A 22005-nucleotide genomic window follows, 5' to 3' on the forward strand; every position below is an offset into this window, starting at 1 on the left:
ATCGTCTGTAGAGAACAGAAAAGCAGTAATAAAACTAAGTCAGCTTGCATTCTTTTTATCATCATGTACAGAAAGGCTAAACAATGTCAGTTATGTAATATCCACCCCCACCTTGATGGACCAGTTCCACTGGGGTTCCTTACCAACACTTGCAAGCATACCAGAATAGAGGTCAGAGCCCTGGCATGTTGTTTTTCACAGCCAGTGATACCTGACTAGGAGAATTAATGTGCTGGTGACTTGCATTATAAAGAAAAAGTGAACTGAGATTGTAAGAGGAAATAATCAGAAAACTATGCTTTACAAAATGGATTATAATTAATGTCAAACTGTGTTATAAGCAGTAAGTACAAGTTTGTAATATAAATAATTGAATTAGCACCCCCCCCCAAGTAAATTCAATAGGAAAAGTCTGTTCTGGAAGAGTAATTTATTTGTCAGCTGAGCAAAAGAAGTTTTATAAGAAATAGCTGAATGATGCCAAATGACTGCTAAACTAATTTAAGGACAAGCATATGAGTTTGATTTGGACCAGAGTCTCTGTCTTCCCTCGTTGCTTTGTATTCCAGGCCACACGGAGTATCACCGCTGGTCCAGCAGGTGGCACTCTCCTCTTTGTGCGCTGTACTAGGCTAACAACTAGTCCAAATACAAGCATTTAGAGCCTTTGGAAGAACGCATAGTGTCTGTTTATCTATGGCAATACTATACACTTATAGATTTTACCAGGGAAACTGTGCTGATCTGTTCTTTGTCAGATTTTTTTTTAAATTTATAGTACATGGGCTGGTACTGATGGGAGTGGGTGGGTGCAGTGGGCAACTACTGCCCTCCTTAGTATTGAATGCCCATCCCGATGGCCACGAATGTTTCGAAAGTGCTGCCACTCTGCATCATAGTTTTCCCAGGGCTGCCCATCAGCTCCCAACCCCGCGTTCTCATCCTGAGACAGGAGAAGGTGCCAAACAGCCCCGGCCATCATATTCACCTCGCAACCTATCACAAAGCCCATCTTCACGCACTGGAAGCAGTTTGCTGGATGGTCCTGAGGGACCCACTGCCACAAGCATCTCGCTTATGGCCTCGGTTGCGCCTGGTCTTTGTCAGACTTGAAAATTGGTACATACACATCTAAATGCCCCATTGGTTCTAGAGCTTGTCATCCTTACTTTTAAGCCTTTATTGGTTTCTGTTAAAATACTTTGACTTCTACTCTGCGTCTAAGGTCTCACACAATGATCGAGATCTATATAAAATTGTGATCATATTTGAAAACCACATTGAGCAAAAGCAATGTTTCTCAATTAAAAAAAAAAAAAAACCTGTCTCTTTCTAATACAAATTGCACACACCCCTGGAGCTCCTAAAACCCTCAAGAATCACTGATAAGCCAGAAGCTGAATTCCATCTTCTACTATTTTCTCTAGAGATTTTATCCAGCTTACTTTTCTACAGTTTGTATTACAAAAACAACTTTTTACATCTTTCAAATATACAATTAAAATATAACAGGCACATATTTTCCCTTTCAAAATTGATCCTAGTGCCCTGCCTCTTGGAAACTGTGATTAGCTGGTCACAAAACAAAGATACTATAATAAGCATAAGAATAAAGAGAAGTATGTGTTATTACTTCTATGCAGTTTTTTCTTTTAAATTGAAGTATAACAAGGGAAACAGTACACAGAACCTCTAATTTAATACAGGTATGTATTCAAAATAATAAAGTTCAATAAGTAAAGGAAAATAAAAACTATGAAAACTATGAAAAAAAGAGAAGTAACATTGATATGTTAATAAAAACAATGAATAGTTAAACAATTAATAAAACATCTTTTCATTTATTACCTGTTGTCATACTAGCTTCATTTAGAGAGTGTTAAATATGTGCTAGACATATTAATGTGTATTAAGTGCATTACATATAAGACCTTATTTAATTTCCACAGATAACCTATTTTGAAGAAAAGAAATATGAAGCTTAGAAATTTTAAGTTACGTCCCCAAATCATGAGGCAAGTCAGTATCAGAATGAGGACCGGAGCTTCTAAAGCTTATATCCCTGAAAAAGACAGAACATATTTGATTTTTACAACAATCTTGCTAGTAAGTGAAGGAACTTCATTTAAAAAAAAGTTCATAAATGTCTTTCAATAGTTAACCTATCTTATACAACAACCTATAAGAGATACTGTTAATAAGATTAGGTGTCCTTAGAAATTGTACAACGAGAAGAGGGGAAAGGAGTGTTAAGGAGAGATGGGAGGGGGCCAGAGATGAACTGATTTTACAATTTGCCTATGGTTAGCAGAATCTTTGAAGAAGATTGTTCAATAAAGAACATTAGGGAAGTTTTGTAAGCAAAATGTATTTAATCTGCAGTGTGTGCTACACAGTAAACAGGTCAGTGTCTTCAATATCTTATAAAACTCTTCAAATCAAAATAAGAAATCAATAGGAAAAACAGAAAAGTACAAGAACAGTCAGTTCAGAAAGGAACATGTATGGCCACAAAAATCCATGGAAAAAATAATCTTTCTCGTTAAGAATTTCAAAATTAAACAATAGAAGGTGATAACTATTTCAACTCCCAAATTGCCAAATATTAAAAGGAATAATAATAATAACCTTAGATAAATCCCTTACACTTCTTGACCTTGGTTTCCTCATCTGTAAAATGGTAATAATAATAGTGTCTACCTCAGTGGGTTTTTGTGAATATTAAATTAGACAACTGATGTAACCTAAGTGAGTGTATACTTATCAAGTCACAAGTCAATCAAGTAATTACAGAGTTCCTACTCATATATTACAGGGCAGTACGAGATATTCGGGGAAATGGAAAGTTGAGATTGTCCCTGCTCTACAGACAGTTAAATTCCCAAGCAGACAGATGTCACTAACTCAAATCAACATGGCACACAAGGGGTTCACAGTTCTATGACATGCAAAGAAACCCCAAAACATGTACATTTTCAAGGTACTAAATGTCTATTAAACTAATTTGCTCCTTTTAAAAAAGGTAATTTAAAAGAGTGAATTCTATCTCAATTAAGTTGTTAAAAAAAAGGAAATCATTTTAGTATGTGACATTTACCTGAAAGAAATGGTATTAAGAGTATTTTAAGACAACACTGATACAATACAAAAACTAACATTGCAAAGGAAATTTTCTAAACTAGCTGACTTGAATCATATGAAAGATAATGGTTCATAAGTGGTCCATAAATGATAATGGTTGATAATGGTTCATAAAGTTACTGAATTATTTGGAAACTCATTTTTAGTGTGTGCTTAATAACATGATGCCCACTCAGGATCTGCAAATATTAAATACTATGACTAAAATAATGAATTCTTTAATTTTCCCTGTAAACCAGTTGAGGAAAAAGAGCTTTATTTGTTTGTGGGGGTTAAAAGGGAGCAGAAGAGCTTTCTTAATGTAACATCAATGATTTTAAAGGTCTAATTAAAATCCACTTTCTCTAGAAAATTGCTTTTGGTCAACACTTCTGTCCTTACTGATAATAAAAATCCTAGCTTCCACTTCCTGAATACTTACTATGTCCTGGGAATATGTTAAGTACTTCACAGACTCAATCAAATTTAATTCTGATTACACTATGAGGTAAATGTTATTAGATCCACTTAAAAATAAGGAGAGAAAGAAGAAAGCCATAATTGGAAAGGCAATAACTACAATGAGTTGCAACAGAATAAACATGAAGATGTAAAAGACATCAAAATCATTAAAGGTGGGAGAGGGGAACAAGAAAATACAGATTTTTTTTCTTTTTTTTCCACTCATTTGAGGATGTGTTTGAGCTTATATGACTATCAGTTTAAAGCAAACAGATAAAGTAATGGGTTAATATACTCAAAAAACAGGGTAACCACAAGTCAAAAGCATACAACAGAGTCACAAAAACCAAAAAGAAATAAAGATAATACAGAAAAATTATCAAACCACAGAAAGAAAAAGAAAAACAAAGGAACAAAGAGGAAATACCAAATCAACTGGAAAACTAAGTTCAAAATGGCAATAAACACCATCTATCAATAATTATCATGAATGTCAATGGACTAAATCCTCCCATTAAAAGACACAGAGTGGCAGGTTGGATAATAAAACAAGAACCTACGGCATGCTACATACAAGACACCCACTTTAGGGAGAAAGAAACACATTGATTGAAAGTGAGGGGATGGAAAAAGATTTAATGCAAATGGAAATGACAAGAAAGCAGGAGTAGCATATACTGATCTCAGACAAAATCGACTTTAAAGCAAAGTCCATAAAGATAAAGATGAACACTATATAATGATTAAAGGAGCAATACAAGGTGAGGGTATTACATTCATTAACATATATGCACCTAATATAGGAGCACCTAAATAAATCAAATACTATCAGACATAAAGGGAGAAATTGCTGGGAAAACAATCATAGTAGGAGACTTTAACATGCCGTTAACATCACTAGACAGATCTTCCAGATAGAAAATAAATAAGGCAATGGAGATACTAAATGACACAATAAACAGTTGGACTTGGTTGATATTCTTAGGACATTACATGCCCCCAAAATAGAATATACATTCTTTCAAGTGTGCATGAAACATTCTCTAGGATAGATCAGGTACTCAGGCACAAAAGAAGCTTCAACAAATTTAAGAGGATAGACATTATTTCAAGCATCTTTTCTGACCACAATGCCATGAAACTAGAAATCAACCACACACACAAAAAAAGAAAAAAAATGACAGCATGGAGATTAAAGAACATGCTACTAAAAAAACCAATGGTCAATGATGAAATCAAAGAAGAAATTAAAAAATACTTTGAGACAAACGACAATGAAAACACAACCACACAAAATGCAGCAAAGAGCAGTCCTGAGTTCATAGCGATACGGGACTTCCTCAAATAAGAACAATCTCAAGTAAACAACCTAAATTATCACATAAGAAAATTAGAAAAAGAAGCTCAAACAAAACTTAAAGTCAGCAGAAGGAAGGAAACAATAAAGATCAAGGAGGAAGTTAATAAAATAGAGATTAAAAAAAATAGAAAAAATCAATCAAACAAAGACCTGTTTTATTTTAAAGAGTAAACAAAATTGGCAAACTTCTGGCCAGGCTCACCAAGAAGAAAAGAGAGAGAACACAAATAAACAAAATAAGAAAGGAAAATGGAGAGATTACAACCAAGACCACATAAATACAAAAAAAAAAAAAAAAAAAAGAGAATACTGTGAACAACTATATGGAAACAAATTAGACAACCTAGAAGAAACGGACAAGTTTCTGTAAAGATACAGCCCACCAAGACTGAATCAAGAAGAAATAGATCACTTGAACAGACGATCACTAGAAATGAAATAGAATTAGCAATAAAAAAAACCTCCCTACAAACAAAAGTTCAGGACCAGGTGGCTTCACTAGGGAATTCTATGAAACATACAAAGAAGAACTCATACTGGTCTTCTCAAACTCTTAACAAAAGATTGAAAAGGAAGGAGTACTCCCAAACTTACTCTATGAAGCCACATCACCCTAATACCAAAACCAAAGACACTACGAAAAAATAAAATTACAGGCCTATATTGCTGATGAACATCGATGCAAAAATCCTCAACAAAAAATTAGCAAACAGAATCCAACAGCACATAAAAAGGATCATACACCATGATCAAGTTGGATTCATCCCAGGGACACAAGGATGGTTCAACACACGCACATCAATCAACATACACCACATCAACAAGAGAAAGGACAAAAACCGCGTGACCATCTCAATAGATACAGAAAAAACATTTGATAAAATTCAACACCCATTTATGATAAAAACTCTTACCAAAGTGGGTACAGAGGGAACATAGCTCAACATAATAAAAGCTATTTATGACAAGCCCACAACCAGCATAATACTTAACAGGGAAAAACTGAAAGCCTTCCCACAAAAATCTGGAACAAGACAAGGCTGTCCACTCTCACCACTCCTATTCAACATAGTCTTGGAAGTCCTAGCCACAGCAATCAGGCAAGAGAGAGAAATAAGAGATCCAAATTGAAAGAAAAGAGGTAAAATTATCACTGTACATGGATAACATGATAGTATATATAGAAAACCCTAAAAGATCCACACACAAAAAAACTAGAGCTGATAAAAGAATTCAGCAAGGTAGCAAGATACAAGATCAACAAACAGAAATCAGTGGCATTTCTTTACACGAACAATGAATTAGGAAAAGAAAATAAGAAACAATCATTGTTAAAATTTCTTTCAAAACAATAAAATACTTAGAAATAAATCTGACCAAGGAGGTGAAAGACTTATATATGGAGAATTATGAAACACTGATTAAGGAAAGATTAATTAAAGATGACTTAAAGAAATGGAAAGATATCCCATGCTCTTGGATTGGAAGAATCAATATTGTTAAAATGGCCACACTGCCCAAGGCAATCTACAGATTTAAATTTCTTTGGAGGGGGAGGTTATTAGGTTCAACTATTTATTTATCACCTTTGGTGGAGGTAACTGGGATTGAACCCAGAACCTCATGCATGCTAGGTATGCACTCTACCACTGAGCTATACCTTCTTCTCAATCTTCAGATTTAATGCGATCCATACCAGATTACCCAGGACATTTTTCACAGAATTAGAACAAATAGCCTAAAATTTAAATGGAATTACAAAAGACCCAGAATTGCCAAAGCAACACTGAAGAAGGAGAATGAAGCTGGAGGAATAACCATCCCAGACTTCAGACTGCACCACAGAGCTGCAATAATCAAAACAGCATGGTATTGGCACAAAGACAGACATATGGATCAGTGGAACAGAATAGAGAGCCCAGAAATAAGCCCACATACCTATGGTCAATTAATCTTTGACAAAGGAGGCAAGACTATACAATGGAGAAAAGACAATCTCTTCAGCAAGTGGTGTTGGGAAAACTGGACAGCAGCATGTAAATCAATGAAGTTAGAACATTCCTTCACTCTATACACAAAAATAAACTCAAAATGGCTTAAGGACTTAAATATAAGACAAGACATGAAATGTCCTAGAAGAAAATATAGGCAAAACATTCTCTGACATAAATCTTAGCAATGTTCTCCTAGGGCAGTCTACCCAGGTTATAGAAATAAGAGCAAAAATAAACAAATGGAACCTTATTAAACTTATAAGCTTTTGTACAGCAAAGGAAGCCATAAGCAAAACAAAACAACAACTTATGGAATGGGAGAAAATATTTGCAAATGATGTAACTGACAAAGGTTTCATTTCCAGAATATATAAATAGCACATACAACTTAATAACAAAAAAACAAACAACCTAATCCAAAAATGGGCAGAAGACCTAAACAAGCAATTCTCCAGTGAAGATGTACAAGTGGCCAATAGGCACATGAAAAGATGCTCAATATCACTAATTATCAGAGAAATGCCAATCAAAACTACAATGAGGTATCACCTCACACCAGTCAGAATAGCCATCGTTGAAAAGTCCACATAGGATAAATGCTGGTGAGGGTGTGGAGAAAAGGGAACCCTCCTACACTGTTGGTACGAATGTAGTTTGGTGCAGGTGTTACGGAAAACTGGAGATTCCTCAAAAAACTAAAAATATTCTTACCATATGACCCAGCAATCCCACTCCTGGGCATATATCCAGAAGTAATTCTAATTTGAAAAGGTACATACACCCCAATGTTCATAGCAGCATTATTTACAATAGCCAAGACATAAAAGCAACCTAAATGTCTATCGACAGATGACCAGATGAAGAAGTCGTGGTATATTTATACAACAGAATGCTACTCGGCCGTACAAAAGAATGAAATAATGCCATCTGTAGCAACATGGATGGACCTGGAGATCATCATTCTAAGTGAAGTAAGCCAGAAAGAGAAAGAAAAATACCATACGAGATCACTCATATGGTAAAAGTAAAAAAAAGACACTATCAACTCATTTACAAAACAGAAAGAGACTCACAGACATAGTAAACAATCTTATGGTTACTGGGGGTAATGGAGGTGGGAAGGGATAAACTGGGAGTTCAAGATTTGCAAATATTAACTACTATATACAAAATAGATTAAAAAAACAAATTTCTTCTATATAGCACAGGAAATTATATTCAATATCTTGTAGTATCCTATAATGAAAAAAATACAAAAATGAATGTATGTATATATACATATGACTTAAACATTATGCTATATACCAGAAATTGCCACATTGTAATGATTTTACTTCAATAAAAAAGAAAAAAAAAAAGGAAATACATGCTGGATGATGCTAAGTTAAATGAACAGAAATAATAAAGGGTAAGATGCAGAGAGATGAGGGCCAATGTTAAAATATGGGGTTAAGAGAAGCCTCTCTGAGCTGTTAGCACTTAAGTGGAAATTTGAATGAAGTGAGAGAGTTGGAGCGCGAACTACATCAGGGAAGAGCGCCCTGGGCTAAGGAAGAGCACGTGCAAAGGCCCCGAACTTGGTGTGTCCTGTTGGAGCTAAAAGGTCAGGGGCTCAAACAGCACAGGGGGAGGCAGGGTGGTGGTAGACAAGAGCTAAGAGGAAGCAGGGCCTGGTGACAAACTTTGTGGCTTTTTCTCTGAAGGAGAGAGACCAGTTTGCAGGCCACTGTAATTATCCAGGTGAGAAATGATGGTGTTGATAGCAGTGGGGATGAGTAATGGCCAATTGGATATATTTTGAAAGTGGATTTGAAAGAATTTTCTGATGGATTGGAATGTGGACTGTGAGAGAATGGTGTGAGAAATCTTTGTGTTAAAATGCTAGATAATTAACTTTGGAGGGAAAAGGCTTCAAAGTCCCCATAAAGTGAACAGCCCATTTGGCCTTGGAGGTTAAGTCAATAGGAGTCACTAAAATCTGACTGCTAAGAATAGGAAGAAAAGAGCAGTGACCCTTCCACCAAGTTGGTTCTTGTCTGGGAGAAGCTGCCAAGTTAAACAGTGGTTGTGGGAAGAGAACAAATGCCTTTTCTATTTCCAGTTTGTCAAGGAGAGGAACGGAACCTCAAGGTGTAAGAACAGACTGGGATCAAGTCTCAAGCAGTTTCAGGGCTGGAGCATATTGTAGGATCCAGCCTTAACTTTCCCCTAACTTTTTCTATTTTTTTTTTCTCTTTCATTCTTCACACACACACCCCCCGCCCCCGCGCCCCTTCCCCCCCCCCCCCGCTCAACTTCTTGACTGCAGGTAGGTAGTTTACCTTCGGTTCTCAAACTCAGCAGGGGTCAGAATTACCTGGACTGCCTGTGGAAACACAGATTGCTGGGCCCCACGCCCAGAGTTTCTAATGGGGGCGGGTGTGTTTGTGTGTGTGTAGAGGGGTAGAGAGGGACGGTGCCCAGATTTTGCATTTCTGACAAATTCTTAGGTGATGCTTGAGAACAGCTGTTGCTTCTTTTACCTCGTACTGGAGGAGAGGGTGTGCACAGCAAGGGGATCTTGAACTCCACCTCAAGGGATGTGAGAGGGAAGGTTTCAGCTCACAGAGGTCTCCAGTCGCCAGGGAAATTGTCTTCTTACCCCAAGGTGAACATAAGAAGCAAAAGCCATCCAACAGAAGGAGCGGGAAGTCCTTCAAGGATAGACATCCCCTCGGAGCTCACTCAGCAGTGAAGGAGGGCGGGAAGTCAGCCCCGGGCCAGCCCACGGATCCTGAGGGCGCGGACCCAGGAGGAGGCGCCCCAGAAGGCGGCGCCTCGCGGAGGAAGTTTCCCCTGCAACTGCAGAGCCCAGATCGCCGCCGCCTCCACGTCCAGGAGCGAGCAGCGGGCGCCGACGGGAGTGCCAGTGCCCACTCCGCGCGCGGGCCGGGCAGCCGCGCGCGCAGCATCCTCCCGCACCGTCGCCATGGGCGGCTCGGCCTCCAGCCAGCTGGACGAGAGCAAGTGCTCCTACATCCGAGGTACGCCCGCCGGGGGCTTCCCGGGAGCGCGGCGCGTCCGCCCGCCCGCCCGCCCGCCCGGAGCCGGGGGCCAAGCTGGGCGCCCAGGCTCGGGCCCCAGGGGGCCCGACTAGGGCCGTGCTCGCAGCGTCCCCGCAGAGTCCCCTCCACCGCCGCCTCCCCACCTGCGGGCGCAGGGATGCCAGGGGCGGACGGCGCCTCCCCGGTCAGGGCTCGCCCAGCCGCGGGGCAGCTCTCCGGTGCGCCCTGGCCGGGCCGGGGGATGGAGCAGCGGGGGGAGCGTGGGCGGCGGTGCTCTGGGAAGCGCGGCAGGACGGCTGGGAGAGGCAGGTGCGGGCTGCGGGGTGGGGGGCCACCCCGTGTCCTCTGCTCCGCTCCGCCCCGCCTCGGTGTCTGCTCTGTACCCACCACTCACTCCCACCCCCGCCTCCATTCCCCCCACCCCCCACCCCAGCAACACCTCGCCCTCCGGTACCCGACGCTGGAGTCAGTTCTGAGCTCTTTGTGAACTTGCCGCAAAGAGAACAGCGGGGATATCCCTCGCTTCTAGAGATTTCCTAGGGGATTCCCGGCCCATAAAGCAGAATTTCCCTGCTGGTAATAATGTTCGCTGGTTTTGTACAATGCGGTGTCGGCCACTGCTTCACTTGAGCTTCATAATGTCACTTGTGGATGATTTCATCAGAGGCAGAAAGGACAATGTCATTACGTTCCCGGGTTGTAAGGTTCTGTTCCCCTCCCTTCGTGGAGAAGGGGGTGGGGGGAGCAAAAGAGGGACATCAGCATATCGTGTAACAGTTGCTAAGATCACAGATGGGGAGAAACCCACCTGGGAGACCTTCAGAGCTGTAATGCTGTAGTCAGTGTGCGGCAGAAGAAAGCAAAAACCAAGCTGAGCTGAAACTGCAGGAAATCATGATTCTTTATCTTATGGGTGTAATTGGCCTCTTTTTTTCCCTTCCCCACAAACCTTGCCCACAGCCACTACCTAACATTTGGTTATCTTGTGAACTTACTGGTTTTCTGACTTTAGAAATACCTTCTAAACCAGGTGTTTGGGGGGGGTATAGCTCAGTGGTAGAGTGTGTGCTTAGCAAGCACAAGGTCCTGGGTTCAATCCCCAGCACCTCCATTTAAAAAAAAAAGCAAAAAGAAACCCAACCAGGTGTTATACTCTGGGTTTTACCCTAATTCTGTTTGTTTGTTTGTTTGTTTTTAGTTAAGTTCTTTCTGATACCTCTTTCTAGCCCCTGAACCATTTCCTAAGAGGAAAGCATTTATTTCATGTCCTTTTTCCATATTTGTTTTCAGTCACCACAACATTTAAAACCATTTAAAAAGGATCTCAAATCAGGGCACTTGAGAGCGATGTAATTGATTTTCCAGACTTCTGCTCTGGTGCTTTATGGATCCAGGCAGAGGATCATTAACAACCCACACTGTCAGGGGATAAAACTTGGTCAAGTATCCCTTTGCTGTTTATTTAAAATGCAGAAAAGATGGATGACTTACTTATATTAGAAAAAGACCTAAGGTAAGCCTGCCTTCGTCTTAGAAATGTGACTACATGCTTGTTGTTTCTACCAGTGTGTAGTGGACTGAAAGAACAATGTAGTGGAACTTTGTGAGACGGGGCTTGCCTTTAGTCATTAGCAAAATATGTGCATGGCATTAAACAGAGCTGCAGCATGGCCATCCACAGTGATCGCCGTAAGTCCAGCAATGCGAGCGGTTAGCTTGCTTGAAGAAGACGTCATGGTTACCACAATTGCTGCTCATGCCAGGACTGTGCTCGTGATAAGAAAACATGTTACCTTTTTAATTCTGAAATTAAGTTTTTACACATACAAAAATATGAGACAGCTAATGGACAAGAAGGAGTTGTAATGAATGTGTGCTGAAGGCATAACACTAAGAGCAGATTGTGTGACAGCCATTGTATCCTCTAGTCTTGTTCAATTTTATCTCCTTCTTTGCGAGGGCATTTGCAAGGTATGCAGGGGCGAAGGGCAGAGGAGAGTTAATGTTAGAGCACCTCCAGAGAAAATGAGACGTTGCCTCATCTGCGAACACTTGTCTTGCCAAAAAAGAAAAGAGCGTTGGAAAAACGCATGGTGCTGTGAATTGTTGGTGCATGAGCAAGTGAGGGTCATGAGCCTGTGATTTCCTGATGGTTTTGAAGCCCCAGATCTCGGGAAAAAACCCACAACACTGTCTTCCCTGCTTTTTGCCCATCCTTCAGTCCATAAATATTCTCAAGCTTTGATTTAATTATAAGCAGTACAGTTGACAGTGTGACAGTAAAGTTTAAATACAACTTTATGACCTTTCTCATAAAGGAGCTGCCAGTGAAATATTATAGATTTGAAAGTTCCTGTAGCTAGGACAACAAATTTCTTTCAAGCTTAATAAACTTCGCTGCTGTGGAGAACAGCTAGTCACCATGTTTGCAGTGAGTTTTTTAAACTTAATCTTGTATGTCTGACAAGCAGCCATTCTCTTACTGTGCTAATGATTCTAAATCCACATTTACTTTTCACCAACTTATTTAACAGCTGTCATTTGGTTCGTGTGCTTCAAGTCTTTGTGTTAATAGTGATCCTTGTCACATGGATGTTTTCAAAGTACCTTATTTCTTAAAATTTAGTAAATCTCTAGGTAAAGGTAATCAGAGTGTTACAGTGTTAACTTCATTTGTAAAGAAGTTAGTTTTGAAAATTACTGTCACACTCATGCTTCTTAACAACGGAACACATTTTTGGGCTTGGGTCCAGAAATCTTTCAGTAACTTCCCTTGATAAGATGTTTCTATTAATAAGTAATTCTGAAACCAGCTTGTAATCATACGGGCAGTGTCATCTATTAGCTTAGAGGGTGCATTTAGCAGTGACCTAAAAGGGTCTTTCTTTAATGAGAAAGAAAGCTCATTTAATCCAGGCATCAGTGGTCAGTTTAGGGCACTCTTCTCTTTTTCTGCCATGTTTTCTTTTTCTTTTTAAATGTTTGGTATCTCTAAAAGTGAACCACAGCTTCAAAAAAACAGTGTGTTCCTGTTTAAGCAGTAATTTTATTTCCTTTTAAAAAGTACCACTGAATTGTTAGTGAATCAAAAGAAAACAAACTTGAAACACCCACATAAGTCTTGTGAGAGGTCAGAAAAGTACTGGAAAATTGGTGCCGCCGCTGAGAGCGGTGGGTACACAGGTTCTTGGGGGGAGGGGTGCTGGGGGTCACCTCCAAGGCCTGGTAGCCCCAAATAGCAGTTGGGAAAACTGTCCTTTCCTAGCCTTACTATTACAGAGCCAACCACACCTAACCTGTAAAGGGCCCCGTGACTTCCTCGGAAATGCTCATCAGCAATCTGATGCTTATAAAAAGTAAGAATGAGTTTCAGCTTAAAAACAACAAAGGAATTTCGGTTTTTTTCTCTCAGAGGAATTTTCTCATATTTATGAGTTGACTTGAGTGACAGCATATAGAATGTATGCGGATCACAGTGTCCGGAGTGAGGTCTCCCTAGGCCGGGTGAGTGGGAGACGGAGTTTACAGTCTGCTCAGCCTGGATGTATGATACTCGTCCACACACTTGCTTATTCTTCAGTTATAATTTGTCCACAGGGGGTGGGCGTAAGAACTGGTGTGATTTGTCTGAATAACTATGACAGTGTAATCTTGTAGTTCAGTTTATCTGGCTGGTAATAATCCGGCTGACCTTTGAACACCACGAGGCTAGGGGTGCCGACCCTCTGTGCTGTCGGACACCAGCGCAGAACGTGCAGTCGGCCTTCTGTAACGATTCCTTGGTGTGCGTGGGCCCACGCCCTCAGCACCCAGCCGTGGACCTGTGGAGCCCTCACCTGTGCTTTTCACCTTTGTGTTGGGTGGAATGTTAGGGTGCAGAGTGTGGCAGACACTGTTGGATGCCAACCCAACATCCTTCCCGCATTCCTCCTCCGTCACAGAACCCCAGTGTGTTTGGGTATTGAACCTTCTCCATGCAGCCCTCTGTTTCAGAGAGGCTGGCCCCACTCATGGCTTTTGGGGGGGGGTGGGTGCTGATCAGCCCATAGCTGTCATGGCAGTGCGTTCTCGTCCGTGATTACAGCTGACCCTTGAACAACATGGGTCTGAACTGCGTGGGTCCGCTTATACGCCGACTTTTTTCTGATAGTAAATATTACAGCACTGCATGAGCCTCGGCTGGTTGAATCCGGGCACAGGGAGCCAGAGATGTGGGGGAAGCGCAGTTACAGAGGGCCAACTGTGCGGAGGGTGGGTGCCCCTCACCCTCCCCTCTCCTCTGTGATGTTCAAGGGCCAGCTGTATACAGGGCATGGGACTGTGGTGCAATCTCACCACTGAAGCTCGAAGGGAAGTTTGCTGGCTGCTTCTAAGAAAGTTTTCTTCCCTTTTTAAAAGGAGGCGAAGGGAAGACGTGCATCTTTCCTCCCCTCCTTTTGGGTTTTGTTACATCTGAAGTGTGGTGCCTGGAGCTGCTGTTTTGCTCTTGGTGAGCGGGAGGGGGGCAGGCTTAAAGCCGGAGCCAGCAGCGGGAGCGCCGCCAGGCGCAGGTAGTCGCAGGGAAGGGCGGCGGGGCCCTGACGGACCTCGCTGACCACAGGAGGTTTTAACCAGGAAAACTGCTGCAGGGTGGGAAGTTCTGGGGCAGTGATGACTTTCTGGTACCTTCAGTCTTTGTGGATGGAAGTCAATAGTTCGGGAATTTAATGTGAATTGAGTTTTTTAAGATTCATCAGTAACAAAGACACTAGGCTGAGACAAATTAGCGTTTTCTCCTGTCCCTGTGGAGGAAACAGCGACCTCTCTTGGTCCCAGTTCATGCTTTGATGAACTCAGAGAGTCAGATGCTCCATCAGATCTGATCTTGATGAAGCCTTTTTTTTTTCAGTGGACACTGACTTCAAGAGGACCACTTCATCAAGGCCGCTTTAGTAATAGTAACTCTTAGAATGACAAGAGTGATTTTTATGTATTTTATTATTCTATTCATTTTTGCTGTGGACTACTGAAGGGATTGTGGTTTTTACTCTGCGGTAAGCTCTGGGAAGACCTGAACTGGGTTCCCAGGTGGAAACTGGAGCACAATTTGTGACAGTGGTTTCTAATTCAATTAAAATAAATGTGCTGTGAAAGTTTTACAAAATAGGCAGTGTGCATTATGGCAGTGAATTTTAGTCTCCTAATCAGAAATTTAAACTATTTTTGTCAGTGGAGCTAGCTAACACCATTTTAAGTTAAAAAAAAAAAAAGGTATGCACAGCACTTCGTGAGATGGAACATGAAGTCAGAGATAGTAATGAAAAGCAAGACAAAAGAATAAAAGAACACAGTTCATCTGCTACAATCTGTTTAAAGAACTTTAGTAAAACATACGACACGAGGGCTAGGATTCTAACAGTTCCAAATGAAAATACACACACACACACAGCCCCAAATGCAATACAGATTTTGTCTTTGAAACTGGAAAATTCATTTGAAAGGAGACTAGCAAATTTCTGCCAGTAAATGCAAGCCAGCTTATAAAAGTTCCTCTTTTTTTTTTTTTTTTTTTTGGTGCTACATGATTTTTCTCACTTAGAAGAGGGAGAGATTTAGACATATGAAAGCAATTAATTCGTATTTGCAAACTGCGAGGTCTAAGACCCAAAGTAGTTTATGTCTCTGTGCCTGCACTTGTTTGCGTGCTGGTGTACATGGGGTTAGAATTTATCGATAGTTTGTACTAGGAGCCCAGAAGTGACTGTCAAAAAGTCCACAGTCTGAAGGAATTTTGGAAGAAGAGTAAAGGTCTCTATGCCAAACCATGTGGATTTTTTCTTTCTTTTAAAAAATTATTTAAAAATAAAACATAGGCTCAAAAACCAAGCAAAACAAATGCATAGCTTAGTGCAGGCAAATATCCTGTAGCCATCGCCCAGGTCAAGAAATGGGAAGACCTTCACTAGCCATCCCAGAAGTCTCCATGTGCCCCCGTCCCATCCTAGACCCCTTTGTCTCTCCCAAAAAAACTACCCCCAGAGATACTGGCTCTTGAAACAACTATTTATTTGCTCACAGTTCTGCATCTGCCCTGGGTTCAGCTGGGGGGTGTTACCTCATATCGCTTGGTTGTCATTCATGTGGCAGATTGGCTGGTGGCCGGTCTCAACCTCGGTAAGCTTTCTGTCTCTCCACGTGACCTTTCTACCTAGTCTGTCCAGTAGAGTCCTGAACTTTTAAAATGCTAGATTCGAGTTTTCAAGAATGCAGAAACTTCTAGAAGCTGCCAGGGCTTCTTATGGCTTAGCCTTGGAACAGCACAGTATTCCCTTGCCACATTCTCCTGGTTAAAGCAAGTCTCAGTGCCAGGTTAGACTCAGGAGGAGGGGATTCCACAAAGTCGTGAATACCTCGAACTGCGGTTTGTTGGGGGGGGGCTGCCATTGTAGATATTATAGTTCAGTCTTGCTCACTTAAAAACTAGTTCTTTTAAGTTTCTTTTAATCTACAGGTTTCCCTTACATCTCTGACTTTTTGCTTGCAAATTATCTGTTGACAGATCTGGGCTATTGGTCACGTAGGGTTTTCCACAGTCTGGAATTTGCCCATGGTGCAGTTTCACACATTTTCTCCAAAGTGACAGAGGGATAGTGAAACGTGATCAGACTCAAGATGAATGCTTTTGTCAAGGCTGTAGGTGGTACTGTGTTCTTCACTGGGAGACACCTAACATCTGGTTGTCTCTTTCTGTGATGTTAGCAGCCATTGCCAGGACCTGTTAATTCACGGGGTTGAAATATGGTGATATTCTAATCGTGACATTTTGTTTTCATTTACTATCTGGGATAACTTCATAGGGTGATTATTTACTATTTGGTTACTTCATATTAGTTCATATAGGAAAGGCTGGATAAAAAACGTATGCTTTCTTTTGTTTACCAGTTTTTAAAGTAATTTGTTAGTTTTCTATCATCCCCTGAAAATGATCAGATAACTTAAAAATATCATTATGAACTCATGAATTTCATTATAATTCTTATCCTTATTGAAGCTCAAATTTCCCATCATTGGCAAGGAAAGCCTCTTCAAGTTGGCCCCTGAATCCTTCGGAATCGCTCTAAGAGTATTCGATGGCTTCCTTACCTTCTGGTAGGTCAAGATGTTGTAGGTTCACCATGTTTATTTCCTTTCCCAGATCTGGAAGAAGCCACAGCTATACGAATCCCTGATGTCTTTTAAGTGGGAAATGGTATTCACGATGACAGCTTGGGTGTAGGCAGGCTCCTTGCTATGACTGGGTTGGCTCTTGCTTTTGGACCTTTTTAGTGACAGAACTTTGAAAACATACATGTTTGCTACCTTGTATTTATGTCTCTATTTCTTGGTTCTCAAAGGCACAAGGGATAATAGAATTAAATAGCCCTAAATTCGTATTTGCTTTGTCCCACATTCAGCAGTCTCAGACACTAATGTGGATACTACCACCATCAATTATTTGTGGCAAACCGATGAACAAACTGTTTTGAGAATCAGAAACAACATTTTTGTATATCCTGATTCTCCTCCAATTTTATGATTTTACTGTATCAGAGCATATAACCGTTCTGTTCTCTTTTCTCATTTATTCTTTGTTTCCCGAGTAAGTACTGTTTGATGCATCAGCCCTTATGTTGATGTCTCTTTGGCATTTGAAGCTCATTATCTACTAGATTTATCAAGAAGAGCTCACGGGAACATAAAGAAGCATGAACACAGGACTAGTTCCGCCGCTCAGTAGTCTCAAGGTCAGGTTATTTTTATCTTTCTGCTATCTGTGGGCTGCTCTCCGATGGTTGAAAGATGAGTGCATAGCACATTTTTAAGTAAAGCAAAGTCCCGGAGGCTGAGAACAGGGCTGTCTATTCTTGAGTCTCTTCATAATAGCAAACCTTCCCCGGATGTTTTCCTGGCAGATTTCCCTTTACAGCCCACCAGTCCTAATTAGGTCACATGTTCCTTCCTAAGCCATCACTGGCAAGAGATGGAATTATCCTGAGTTGGTTAGACTAATCCAGAGTCGCCCCTGGCTGGGACTAGGGCCAGTCTTCCTCGAGGCACACGGCTATAAGTGTACCTGAACAAAGTCACGTTCACCTGGCAAAGAAGAAGCGTGAATGGCTATTAAATGGTAGGTAACCAACCTTACAAGTTTTGGTAGAAGGGAATAAAAAGGATACTGAGACAGAAAACTGATGGTAGTAATAGGGCAATGAGATGAAATATACTTAAGATACAGTGGTCACGAGGATGATAAGTTGCTGTTCATGTGAAGAACCAGGGAAAAAGTATTTTGAGTAGAGAGGACAGAGTACAGAAGGGGGAAGGAGGGGACGGAACTTGAAGGAACTGAAGAAAGGGTAAGGCTGGAGTGTAGTGAGCAAAAGGCAGAGGGTTTTGATGGAGGGGCTCCCTCACAGCACTTACTACTTACAGACATTTGGTATGTTTATTTGTTGATTTTTTTTTATTGCCTGCCCATTACCACTTTGACTTCCATGAAAGCAGTGTCTTTGTTTTGATAAATCAGTGTCTGGTGCCTGGTTTGTTATCAATAAATATTTGCTTGATAAGTAAATGAAGGAGAAAAAAATTTTGAACTATAGTGAATGTCCTAAGCAATAATAGAAGTATTGAGTTTGGAAAACAAGTTAAGTATGCAAGGAAGAAAGAACACGTAATAGGATAAGAGATATCTCTTGGAAATTAAAAATCTAATAATTGAAAGTTTAAAAAAATCCGGTTGGTGCTTTGGAAAATACAGTTGATGAAATCTTGCAGAAAATAGAATAAAAAGATCAAAAGATGGAAAAAAGAAGAAACAATATTTTAAAAAATTAAGTTAAAAAATTAAAGGGTCAATCCAAAAATTTCAATACCCAACTCAGAAGTCCCAAGAAATAGAGAACAAAGAAAATGAAGTGGAGAAAATTAGCAAAGAAATAGTACAAGACCATTTTCTAGAACAGAAGATCGTGTGTATCTGAATTTATAGAGCCAAACAGCTCCTAGAGCACATCTAGGACTGGGAATGGTTCACATTCCGATTATTCAAAGTAGAAAGACCTTGTCATGCCCAGAGCGTTGTATGGAGTCCTTGGTAGCAGTGAGCAGAAATACAGCCCGAGACTTTAAGACTGGTCTGCACCTGCTCCAATGACAAATGTAAAAGCAGTCTTCAAAAGGATCAAACAGATCCAAAGCAACTCAACTGCATGCCTGAACAAAGTCCAGCATTCTTTATAGGAATATAATAAAATACACATTCAGCAATGTAAAATTCACAATACCGAGCATCCAATCAAAAGTTATCAGGCAAATGAAGAAGCAGGGGAATACCCATAACTCAAAGGGGAAAAAAATCCATCAATAGAAACAAACTTAGGAGTCACAGACATGATGAAACTAGCAGACGAGGATGTTAAGACAGCTTTTATAAATATGTTCCATATGCTAAAGTAGAGGAAAACATGACCACAATGAGGACAGAAATGGAAGCTAGAAATAATAATTCTTGTCTCCTGCCTTTAGGAAAGAGCAACATGAATACTGTGTTTTTGAAGTCTGTTGGAACATCTGTTGGAACTGGAATGTAGCTGTATGTTCTCAGTAGATCTGGGAGAGGAGCGGAGCAGGTCTCCATGAAGAACTGCTGACAGGGGGCTGGCTTGGGGCCAAGACAGATGAGCAGGAGCAACTCAGAAGTGAAGGGAAATTGTGCATGTTCTTTCAAAAAGACATCTTTCAGTAGTGATCACACGCCGTTACCTCTGGGGCATCACACGGGGCAAGTGACGGCTTCTGTGATTAGCTCAAAAGAATTTTGAGGTTTTCCCCAATTTGGATTGAATGTGTTTGTTTTAAAAGTTATTTACTATGTAAGTAATGTTGAGTGAGTTAGCTAGATATTGAGTAATTGCCTAAACAAAACAGACATAGGCTTGGAGTTAGAATAAAGATAAATTTTACTAGCAACCATGACAAATGTGTAATATCTAGAGTAGAAACATTTCAAGTGGTTGGAGGATTAAACTAGTAACATTAATTGAAACATACTGTTTAAACTTAAAGTAAATCATTTTAGAACACAACCAAGACCTGTGCATGTCAACTGGGATCTCACTTCTTAACTAAAAATGCAAACTGCTCTGAGGAATAATAACAACAGTAAACCCTAACATTTATTGGGTGCCTACTATGTCCCAGGCAAGTCAACGTCTCAGAGAATAAGTAACAGGATATCAGATGTTCTTCCAGAAATTCCAAGTCTTGTCCACACAGCCTTTTCCCTAATGGAATGGAGCACAAAGCTGCTAAGAGCTGAACAGTGATGTAGTCACTTAAATAAGATATTCCAGCAGTGTACCCCTTGGTATAAACTGAAACATTTACTAAATCCTTGATTCCATATCTGAATTCTAAAATGATTTGACCATTTTCTGAAGTGAATATTTTCAGTGGATGAGGTTATAAATAAATTAATTCAAAAATTAAATGTTAGCAAAACATAATATGAAATTTACCAATAAGTGAAAGCAGACATAGTATTAAGTCACTTTAAATTAACTTTAGCAAAATGGTACCTTTAATCAACTCCTTAATTTTAATTTTGTCTTTATCTTTTATTTTATTATATGTCCTTTTATGATTTTTTAAAATTTATTTTTTATTGAGGTCACATTAGTGTATAGCATTATATAAGTGTCATGTATATAATAACATTATATTTCTACTTTTGTATACATTACAGCATGCTCACTACCAAAACTTTAGTTTCCATCTCTCACCATGAAGTTGATCCCCTTTGCCCATTTCATACCCATCCCTACCCCACACCATCTCTTCCCCTCTGGCAATCACTGCTATGTTCTCTGTACCTACATGTTTAGTTTTGCTTGGTTTGTTCATTTATTTTGATTTTTTGTTTGTATGTTTTTCAGTTCCACATGAGTGAAATCATGTGATATTTGTCTTTAACATTTCACTTAGCATAATGCTATCCAGGTCTATCCATGTTGTTGCAAATGGCAAGATTTCATCTTTTTTATGGCTGGGTAATATTCCATTACACACACGCCCACACATATACAGAAATACGGCATATCTTTATCCATTCATCCGTCGATGGGTACTCAGGTTGTTTCCAGTCTTGGCGGTTATACATAATGCTGTGATGAACAAAAGGGTGTATATATCTTTTCAAATTAGTGTTTTCATAGTCTTTGGATAGATACCCAGAAGTGTGATACTGGACCATATGGTAGTTCTGTTCTTAATTTTTTGATAAGGCTTGTACTGTTTTTCATAGTGGCTGTAATTTTAAAAGAAAGTATTTATATTTGGGAATTAGGCACAACAGACTCATAACTGGAGCTTTCAGCTTTGAAAACCAGGCAAGATAATCTGCTGTGGACCTGCTGACTCTGAAGCTGGGTTCTCTGCAGAGTCTGGATTTGTCAGTGGGCTACATTCAGTTTCTCGTATGTAAGAAGGGACAGCAGTAGGCCCAGTGACATCAAGGAAGGTCAGAAACGAAGGTCATGTAATTGTGGAATCTCCTAGTCCTGCCATCTTGCTAATCAGTTTGCTATTTCCTACCAGGAGCAGCATCCAACGTTCCCAGAGTAAATAACTGGCTTTCAGGGACTGCTGAATCATGCCTCTCTCACACATTCGTCCTGTGGGCTGATTAGCGTTTCAGAGTGTTTAAACATGGCGCATCCACAGAAGCAGTGGCGTTGTAACTTGTTACTACACTCAGTATTGTAATTAGTACTAATTAGATTCTTTTCAACAGCTTGTTGAATGTACAAATTACTTCATCTAAGCTATTCTGCTTTATTTATTCATTATGAAAAAGTCAGACATGATGGTTTAAATGGGAGCCTTTAAACATCTATTCTTAAGATTTTGCACACACCCCTCCCCTCCAACCAGGGGAGACAGACACCTTTCTAGGGCCTGTCATGGGGGGAACAGGCCCGGTGGTGTGCCAGGAGCCAGTTCAGGC

At 40.2% G+C, this 22005-nt stretch overlaps 1 protein-coding gene, 1 non-coding gene and 1 pseudogene across 2 annotated transcripts in view; 2 read left to right on the forward strand and 1 right to left on the reverse strand.

Moving 5' to 3' along the window:
* Window positions 1–669: 669 nt before the first annotated feature.
* LOC116658617 lies at window positions 670–2793 on the reverse strand (annotated as a pseudogene).
* Window positions 2794–9683: 6890 nt separating this feature from the next.
* The window catches only part of NIBAN1 (niban apoptosis regulator 1), a 145958-nt gene continuing 133636 nt past the window's right edge, over window positions 9684–22005 (forward strand). The window contains 1 exon segment of the mRNA XM_032463541.1: window positions 9684–9959. Coding sequence (XP_032319432.1) covers window positions 9905–9959 — 55 coding nt within the window. The 5' untranslated portion in view covers window positions 9684–9904.
* TRNAA-AGC lies at window positions 11020–11091 on the forward strand. The gene has a single exon. It is a non-coding gene; the product is annotated as a tRNA-Ala (tRNA).

This window comes from Camelus ferus, chromosome 21, assembly GCF_009834535.1.
Source record: "Camelus ferus isolate YT-003-E chromosome 21, BCGSAC_Cfer_1.0, whole genome shotgun sequence".
NCBI lineage: Eukaryota > Metazoa > Chordata > Mammalia > Artiodactyla > Camelidae > Camelus > Camelus ferus.